This window comes from Neodiprion pinetum, chromosome 5 (assembly GCF_021155775.2).
Source record: "Neodiprion pinetum isolate iyNeoPine1 chromosome 5, iyNeoPine1.2, whole genome shotgun sequence".
Classification (NCBI taxonomy): domain Eukaryota; kingdom Metazoa; phylum Arthropoda; class Insecta; order Hymenoptera; family Diprionidae; genus Neodiprion; species Neodiprion pinetum.
Window position 1 is genome coordinate 22,242,840 of NC_060236.1, and position 10,043 is coordinate 22,252,882.

Consider the following 10,043-nt stretch of genomic DNA (forward strand, 5'->3'; position numbering starts at 1 on the left):
CACTGTTATCGGGAAGAACACTAAGCTCTTTCCTTGGCCGACTGATCGGTTGTCGTGTTATCCTCATATTTCGGACCAACGATATAACGACGATGTCAAAGTACGTGTTCTTTTACTCATCATCAACGACGCTTCTAGAAATGTGAACAACAAAAAGAACTAAGTCGGTGAAAAAACCATGCTGTCGGTAAGTATATCAGCAATTTAGTCAAATCTGTAGCTCAGTATGTCCCAAAGTTTACCGAAAACTTACCGAATTATCTTCATCCTCGTCGGGGCGTGGCGATAAAGAAACGACAAATTATAGTTTCACTTTACCATTAGCGGTCGGCGGTAGAGGGGTTGTAACAATGATAAATTTCACCCGGGTACCGGAGCACTGCCAGCGGCAATTACTGGATTCAAAACCCAGCTCCATACATTGCGGATGCCAGGCACGGCCTGTCCCGGCTAAAACGTCGTGCAAAAAATTGCTAATCATGAAGCGAGAGGATGAAGCTTTCCATTTTTCATCCATTTCTCTCCGATCCACCTCACGATCCTGCAGAGGCATACCTAGTTGTTTCGTTCTTCAGAACTCTTTGCACTGTTCTGCAAACTCTGGGACTGAACTCATCGGAACAGCAGGCGTTCCTCTTCTGCTTCTTCTTCATCTTCTTACCTTGATTTCCAACGGTCGGGATCATGAACTGGCACAAATATGAATCACGAGCCTGGCTGAGACGCTGAAAAACTGATCAGCAAAAGCGGTAAAAAGGAAACCTAGCATGACACCGCCTCCAAACGGCGGTAATAGCCGGAAAGCTGGAAAGCACAAGGTCTCAGCTGTGGCGGTGGAGACGAAACTTCACGTCGACGAGGCCGCTGGACACCTGAAGAATGGGAATTATTCCAAGGCTCTCTACTCCTACAACCAGGTCAGTCAGCCTCATAATTCGCATATAGATTATAGGCACTGTAATGCACAAACTCCTTTGGCCCTCTCTTTCCCCATCACGCTTCAATTCTTCACGGTAATGGAAATCGAATAGTAATCGTAAAATTGGTTCAGTTATCTGATCAGCGCAAGCAAATCGATACGTTAGCTAAAGCTTCCAAACTTCTCTTACATCAACTGTAATATGTTGCCGATCGTAATCGTGTGCAGTATTAGTTATTGAAATAAGTTCTAATTATTAATAACAGGTGACGAGAGGAGTGCCATAGTTAAATTAGGTCACTAAAGTACCGAAACAGTGTTCGATCGCTGATCGACAAAAGCGAGTGCACAAACCTTGTATGAGGATCAGCGAACAAGACCCTGACGAAGTGAGTCAATGAACGATGACCCATTGTTGTTGTAGGTGTGCAATTGGCGACGAATCGTATCGCCGTCTTCCTCATCTTCAACAGGTACAACTGATTCGAACAGCCAAAGCGTGTCGGCAGAGCAGCGACTAGTCCTGATCAAGTTCCTCTCCTCTAAAACTTCTCGCGCACATAAGCTGCTCATGCGGAATCGTTAGGGTCTCATCGCACATCATGCGACATGTGGGGGTCCTTCTTTCCTCTCCTCTCCTCTCCTCTCCTTTCCTTTCCTTTACTTTACTTTTTTCTTCGGCATGAGTGGTACGCACAACACATATGGTACACACACTCGCATGCGGTGGATATCACACATGTGAGAGAATCCGTGTAAGATTATAGGTATACGAAAAGTACAATATGTAGGATCGTGACTCGTTGTTGACTGAGTTGCCAGGGCGACGAGCCACCTAGTTAAGGTGTCGATATCCACACGTATCCGCGGATCGGCTATGCTAGAATTCGGGAAAAGGTACACGAGTAACGCGTCGTGCTCCACGTATCAGTTTATCCCAAATCCCGAGGGTAAAGGGCAGGAGATTCATGGGGGACGCCGAAACCGTCACTTCGGGGGCGTCCGACGCTGCCGGAACGCAGGCGAGGGACATCCTGAACCAGACGATGCAGGACAACGACTTCCTCCTGAGCTTTGTCCGGGTCGGGCTCGAGGAGACGGTAGAAAAGGGATCTAGCCGCAAGTTAGGGAAGTACGGAAGACGCGAGTTTAAGGCGTTAGGAAACGGCTCGGCGTTGACGGCGCACGCGACGATTGACACCCTCTCGGAGTTGAAGGATGAAGGTGCGTCGAGACGCAAGAAGGGTGACAAGAAGCGGAAGCGACGCCAGCCGGCCAGTGCCTTGGACACGGAAATGAGGGCCCAGAAGACGAAGAAGAAGAAGCGCCGGAAAAACTGCGGCTTGCGACGCCAGGAAGAGGTTTACACGGACAAGGATCGCGCCGCCGCCGTAAATATGGGCAGTCGCGACATCAAGCAATCCCTCAAGATGAAGCGTCGCCAGGACCGCAGTCGCGCACTTCAGATACCAGAAGAGGCGGAACCCGGTGCGATGCTCGCTCTCGCTGCTCGCGAAATGCGTTCCGGGGACGTTGAGATAGCCATCAACTTCGTCAACAAGGTTTTTTCTTGCCGCGCTCAGTATAGCGTTGTTCTTCAGGACGTCGATTTCCCCAAACCGGTTCAAGTCACTCATCTCACGTTTTCACTATCGTTTTGTTCAGGCCCTGGAGCTGAGTCCCGGCGACAAGAACGCTCTGATCGCTAGGAGTAAGTGTTACCTGCTGTTGGGAGAGCCGGAAAAAGCATTGGAGGACGCGGAAGCGGCACTCCAAGAGAACTCGAGGGACCCGAGCAATGCCAGGGCGATGTACTACAAGGCCGAAGCGCTCTACCACCTCGGGGACTTCGAGCTTAGTCTGGTCTACTATTACCGAGGGATGAGGATTCGTTCGGAGTTCGACGGGTTTCGTCTCGGTGTCCAGAAAGCCCAGGAGGCAATCCAAAACATAATCGGAGGTATGTAACCACTTCCTTGATCACTGGTATTTCGGATTTTCTTTAGTTAACAGATTCCTCCGCTGTGATCCGCAGACAAATCTCCCCCGATACCAGTCACTCTGCTGACCAGCAAGAACAGCGCTGAGGATTCTGCACAGCCGCCGGAAGAGCCGAAGCTACCAAAAACTCAGCATGCTCCAAAGGTCGAGGCGAAGGATCAACCCTCGAAGAAGCCGGCTCCTCGGCGTCAGAGATCGGGCACGCCTTGCGGTCAGAAGAACGGTACGGCTCATCAGCGACTTTTGGGTCAGCTGGAGGTCGACAAAAAATATCTTCAGAACCTGCTGAAACACCCAGGTAAGCGGGAAGCGATTGCTTTTGGGGTTCTCCTACGGTAAGTATAAACCAAAGCGGTATTTACTCGTTGAAATAGCAAACCACTTTTGATGACTGCTTGGAATCACTTTTTAATTCGAACCGTGAAGTCGTTTAAAAATCCTAAAAAATGGTTTGAAAACATTTGTAATTGTTTTCAAATCGCCTGAAATAATTTGAAAATCTTTTGAAACTTTTCGAATCATTTTCAAACCGCTTGAACCGTTTGAAATCACTTTGAAACCATTCGAAACGATTTGCCTGTTTATCGGCAAGTAAATATGTATCCCATCGGTTACAATCACCCATAGCTGTGAAGCAAGCAACGACGAATATATGATGACGAGAACTCGTCGATTGTTTCCTCTCTTCGTCAATGGTTCAGATTTGTCGTATCCTGCCAACATAACCGCAACGATGGACGACGACGAGGTCGAGTCTCGGATCGGTTACGTCTTCGGCGTCTCGGGCCCGGTTGTAATCGCCAAGAAGATGCTGGGGGCGGCGATGTTCGAGGTGGTGCGAGTCGGATACTTCAAGCTGATCGGTGAGGTGATAAGACTGGACGGCGACGCGGTGACGGTTCAGGTCTACGAAGACACCAGCGGCCTGACGGTGGGCGACCCCGTCTTCAGAATGCGGACCCCTTTGTGCGTGGAACTAGGGCCTGGAATCCTAGGCAGCATCTTCGACGGGATTCAACGTCCCTTGAAAGATATCCACGATTTGACGGGTTCGATTTACATCCCAAAGGGTGTCAGCGTTCCCTCCCTGTCCAGGAACGTTTCCTGGGACTTCGTGCCGCTCAACATCAGGCCGGGGAGCCACTTGACCGGTGGTGACCTTTTTGGCATCGTCGACGAGAACACCCTCGTCAAGCATAAGATGCTCCTCCACCCGAAGGCCAGGGGCACCCTGACGTACATCGCGCCTCCCGGTAGGTACGCCGTCGACGAGGTCATCCTCGAGACCGAATTCGACGGGCAGCTCACGGGTCACACGATGATCCAACTTTGGCCCGTCCGCACACCCCGGCCATACACCGAAAAACTGATCGCCAATCATCCTCTCCTAACTGGCCAACGCATCCTCGACGCTCTTTTTCCCTGCGTCCAAGGCGGGACCACCGCCATTCCGGGAGCGTTCGGATGTGGGAAAACCGTCATTTCGCAGTCACTATCCAAGTATTCAAACTCGGACGTTATCGTCTACGTAGGGTGCGGAGAACGCGGGAATGAAATGTCCGAGGTACTGGGAAAGGGAACGTAAACCATCGTTTTACATCTTTGGCGAGAAATCTCTGTGTATTCATTTCGAATACTATGAATTTATCCCATACAAATCGTTTAAAATCATGAAGACAAGCGTTCTCATGTTTTAAATAATGTAAAGTTACTTGAGGCCGTATAAGGACTGTTTTAAAGACAAATTATCAATGGCGTTATTTTACGTTGCTGGAATTATTCATCCAAAGTTCTTCTGAAATCAATTACTACTATTATCTACACGCCTAAGAGTGTTCTTGATAGTGCTTATATTATGATAAATTTGTATCAAAAACACTATACAATCGGATCAAAATACCAGAGTCTAAGCGTTTCGAACATTCTCTTTGTAAAACAATTTCCTAAACTGTCGATATCTTACAATTTTAGTCTGTGTTGTTCGAATTTTGTTGGCATCATTAATATCACACAGTCCAATATAGGTTCATTCGTGTTCACTACCATTAACGCAAATAACACAGGTGGAGATTTTGTAAAGGGTTTTTTTGTCTTATTCCTAAGTTTTGATTCAAGGGGTCCCCGGCCGTTCGATCTATAACACCGCTTTTATCTTCAAATCCATCCAAGCCCCGGTCAATGATTTACCCCGAACGGATTCAACGTTCCTTCAGGTACTCCGCGACTTTCCCGAGCTCTCGGTAGAGATCGATGGATCAACAGAGTCAATAATGAAGCGAACAACGCTGGTAGCAAATACATCTAACATGCCGGTCGCAGCACGGGAAGCCTCGATCTACACGGGAATAACTCTGGCCGAGTACTTCCGGGACATGGGATACAATGTCTCGATGATGGCCGATTCAACGTCGCGGTGGGCCGAAGCGCTCCGAGAGATTTCCGGCCGGCTGGCCGAGATGCCGGCGGACTCTGGATATCCGGCCTATCTAGGTGCACGACTGGCGAACTTCTATGAGCGTGCGGGCCGCGTCCTCTGCATCGGGAACCCAGAGCGTGAGGGATCCGTCAGCGTTGTCGGTGCCGTCTCGCCTCCGGGCGGCGACTTCTCAGACCCGGTGACAAGCGCGACTCTCGGGATCGTCCAGGTTAGGAAGTAATATTAAGGAGTCAACCATACCCGTTTTTTGCACTACATGACACATATGTACACACACGATCACAGTATTTGTCGCCCCCGGGAGAGCAACCGAAGTTATGACCGGACTTTCACCGGCGGGAAAATGCTGCCGCAGTATATTGCTGTCGAGTTTCTGACCAATAGGAATGTTAATAAAGCAGGGAAGCTCCGTAAGGGAAGCGTACATACCTAGAGTTCCTACAAAACTGACTCTAGCGCTACCACGTGTGCGCCGAATGTGAATTACCCATTTTCTTGGCATGCCTATTGGCCAAGAACTATAGGTAGCAAGATACTGCGGTAGCATTTTGCTGCCCATGAAAATCCAGATTAACCCTTAGCGGCCACACCTCAGCCAGGCCATATAGCGGCCACATGAGGTAACTCGTTACCCCACACTGAAAAACCTAGTTGTACAAGACATATATATGGGTGTTTTAAGACTTCTAACCGATTGTTGCATGTTTGTTGAAGAGTTCTTCAACATTTCTAATGATTTTTATCGGTAAATTTATAGATGGCATTCTAAAAACTCTAAACTGGTCATATATGTGAAAATTCAACAAAAATGGCTTTTTTCAGAAAAAATTTATTACTCCGCCATTTCTCAATACTAAGGGCTAAAATTTTAGAACTGTACGCACAACATATACCACTACCATAAAAAAATAACAATATCCGCCGATCATTCAAAAAGTATATTTTATTTTGCAAAATTACTGGAGGGGCTAATAATTTCACTTTTTCTGAGCCCAGAGTGACTAGTTATCCCGTGTGGCCACTAAGGGATAACTTCGGTAGCCTATCCCGGGGGCGATAGTGTACACAAATGGACAGTGGACTCGTGGACGGCTAATTTTTCAGCTGAGTTGATAACATTGGGAATGTAGAATCATAGAATACATTGACACGGCGGCTGTTATTCCGGTTTTACTATGGCCGACGTAGTAATACCGGATTTAAAAATGCGTGTAAATGGCGCATTACATCGGAAATATCGAATTTTGCATTACCAACGTTATCAACTCACAATCAGCCGAAAAATTAGTCGTCCACAAATCCACTGTCCATGTGTATATACAAATGATTTTCACGGGTTCAATTCATGGATATTAAAAGGTATTATTTAAATTCTTCAATTTTCGAAGGTCTCCTTTCCGACAATTTTAGATTTGATTTCCGAAAAAAAACATTGTTTTTCACATGTTTATCAGGTGGATTCGAACTTTTGCGCAAAATAAAAATGACCGCTATTAGACACGCTGACAATTTTATGTTAACTCTGAACTGATTTTCGGAACTCGTCTGATGTCGAATGTTATTTCAGGCCCAACGGGATGACAACAGACCTGCTGAAGAATAATTTCACCATCAACTAAATTCTAATAATCGAGAATTCAGTCTGCAGAAATCACTTGTACATACACACGTGGACATTAATTCAGGACGGCTATTTTTTCCCGACAATGGCAATTATTCAGTGGTTCCTAAACGCAATTTTCCATTTTACATTTAATTGAGACGCAAAAATAATTTTAGTTATTACTGAATTTTTTAGCTCTATAACGAGGCAATATATGTATATAAAAATGTTCGAGACAGATTTTTTTAGGGAATTCAATGCTCTACAAACAAGGCCTGTTACAATTTCTTGATAACTCAACTCTTTCAAAAGTTATTCACGGTTAAAGTTGAAATCATGTGAAAATTCGCATTTTTCGAGATTAACATTATAAAATCATGTCATTCAATTAATTTTCAACTTAAGCAAATTTATTCCGCAATTACTACAAGTAATAATATGTTATATATGTAATTCCACTTTAAAAGCACCTTTTTGTGAGTAAAAAATAAATTTCCTTTAGTTAAAATTAATTGAATGATATGATTTTATGGCGGTTGAAATGCTTTACGACAAGTCTAGTATTTTCGCTGTTAATCTCGAAGAATGTGAATTTTTACATGATTTTAACCTTAACTTTGAAAAACTTTTGAAAGTGTTCAGTTATCAAAAAATTGTAACAGGCCTTTTTTGTAGAGCATTGAATTCCCTACGAAAATTTGTATCGGACATTTATGTATACATGTATTGCCTCGTTACTGAGTACAAGATTCCGAAATAACTAAAAGTATTTTCGCGTAATAATTAAATGGAATTATGCGTTCAGAAACCACTAAATATTAATATCAAGGGCTCAAACTATAACAGGCGTCTCATTTCTTATTCCAAAAACTATTGAACGTGTAACTTTGAAAAAAAAGAAAAATCGATTTTTTGGACCACCCTAGTGTACGTGTATTGCAGTAGAAACGAGATATGGTTGGCTCTTAGGGCGGAGACTTAATAGCTGTTTCCAAGTTGCGAAAAAAGAGGTCCAAAATAATAATGCTGCGAAAAAAAACAGCAACTCTAGGTAATATAGTTTGATTATTCGGTTTAATCGCACCCACTTCGCAGAGGTCTTGGGTAATTCGTAATTCTCAAAATCACGGTGAAAATATTGGTTTCGACTCTCGATACACCAACAGTTGCTAGGCAAATGGAATGTTTTCAGCTACGAATGTTATTTCTGATATAACCAACCGAATAGACAACTTTGTACTTCCTGGCCCAGGTATTTTGGGGCCTGGATAAGAAGCTGGCGCAGCGCAAGCACTTTCCCTCAGTGAACTGGCTCATCTCGTACAGTAAGTACCGAACAGCCCTCGACGATTTCTATGACAAAAACTTTCACGAGTTCCCGCCGCTGCGGACAAAAGCCTGCTGGATACTCCAGGAGGAGCAGGAGTTGAGCGAGATCGTTCAGCTCGTAGGAAAGGCCTCGCTGGCGGAGAGTGATAAAGTCACCCTAGAGGTTGCCAAGATCATCAAGGACGACTTTCTTCAGCAGAACAGCTACTCTGTCTATGACAGGTTCTGTCCGTTCTACAAGACCGTCGGCATGCTGAAGAACATAATCGGATTCTACGACATGGCGAGGAGCGCCGTCGACGCAGTTACCACCCCCACGGAAAACAGAATCACCTGGAACATGATCCGCGACGCGATGCGCGATATTCTCTACAGGCTGACTTCTATGAAGTTCGAGGATCCCGGCATCACTGGCGAGGAGAATATTTGCATGGAGTTCGATCGGCTGTACGAGGACATGGTCCAGGCTTTCAGAAACCTGCAGGACTATTAATTAGATTCCCAGAAGCGCGGAGATACTCCTTAACGGTTCTTTAATTAAAACAAAAATAAGATAAACTAGTTGGGACGGAATAGAGGTTCGATCGATTATTAAATTCGTGCAATTTTTCCGCAAGAACACACACATAGTATATGCTGCGGGTGAATTTCATAGATTTGATTACCAATTTTTTGGACGACTTAAAATTAGCCCGCGAAATTCAGTCGATGACATTTACATGAGATTGAGACTTAAACTTAAATCTGAAATTCTAACGAATGATATAACAAAATATCCAGCAATCAAATTCTATGAATTTCGAAAACGAAATTTGATTCGCAAATCAAACTGGCCTTGCCTGATTTCAGACATAAAGGCACCCCATCAAGCTTCAGCGCAGCACATATCGGCCTACGCAGAGGAGGGTATCGCCTTTCTGAAAAGTCGTCAAGAATTCTGGCGTCAACAGCGCGCAACATCGTCGTTATAAATATTAATACAACCGTTGTTGGTTGTAATTATAATTATACAATAATAAATATTCTTATGAACGGTATTTAAATCAGAAACATGATACACCGTATACGTAAATAAAATTTTACTATACACCGACGTGTGTTTTGTATATTATACATACTCGACAAACAAATACGTGATTTATGGGTATGTGATTTAAATTACTTAAAAAAAGAAATTGAACTGTACGCGAGTGGCGTTGCGATAGCAGTAATTTTACATGCGTTACATAATTACATAAATGTCGATTGAGAACGATTTATTTCGAGTTATTTTAAATTAAGACTCGAAGACGAGAATAATTATATACCTATATTAGTATACAGAAACAGCTAGTGTTTTGTATCTCCTTCCTTTGTATATACATGGTATAATATATAGTCACTATATTATAGTATTGAAAATCATAATACGTATAATATAGAAAAAAAATCATTTCCTAATAACAACAGGACGGCGCGTAAGCGCTTTGATTATTTAATACCGTGTATGTTTCATATTTTATTTTCTTTTTTTTTTTTGATGAAAAATAGAACATAGAGATCATATCTATGTATTATACGTATGCATGCAAGACGTAGGTATCTGCAACAGGTATACGGTAAAATCGACGCAAACGAACTTGAAACAGAATAGGAATTGGAGGGGAAAAAAAAAAAAAAAAAAATAACAGCTGTGGAAATACGGAAAGAATAGTTGCACAATGTACATATATATAATTATATCAATAACAATAATAAAAATCTTCGGTATATTA

General features: G+C 43.9%; 1 protein-coding gene across 1 annotated transcript; it reads left to right on the forward strand.

The window, feature by feature from the left end:
• Positions 1-17: 17 nt before the first annotated feature.
• Positions 18-9,202, forward strand: LOC124219575 (V-type proton ATPase catalytic subunit A-like). The gene is made up of 8 exons (XM_069136365.1): positions 18-187; positions 576-917; positions 2,585-2,879; positions 2,955-3,218; positions 3,622-4,484; positions 5,134-5,565; positions 8,213-8,817; positions 9,139-9,202. Exons 2-7 carry the CDS (start codon positions 768-770, stop codon positions 8,780-8,782), a joined length of 2,574 nt encoding a protein of 857 aa, XP_068992466.1. The 5' UTR covers positions 18-187; positions 576-767; the 3' UTR covers positions 8,783-8,817; positions 9,139-9,202.
• Positions 9,203-10,043: the final 841 nt, after the last annotated feature.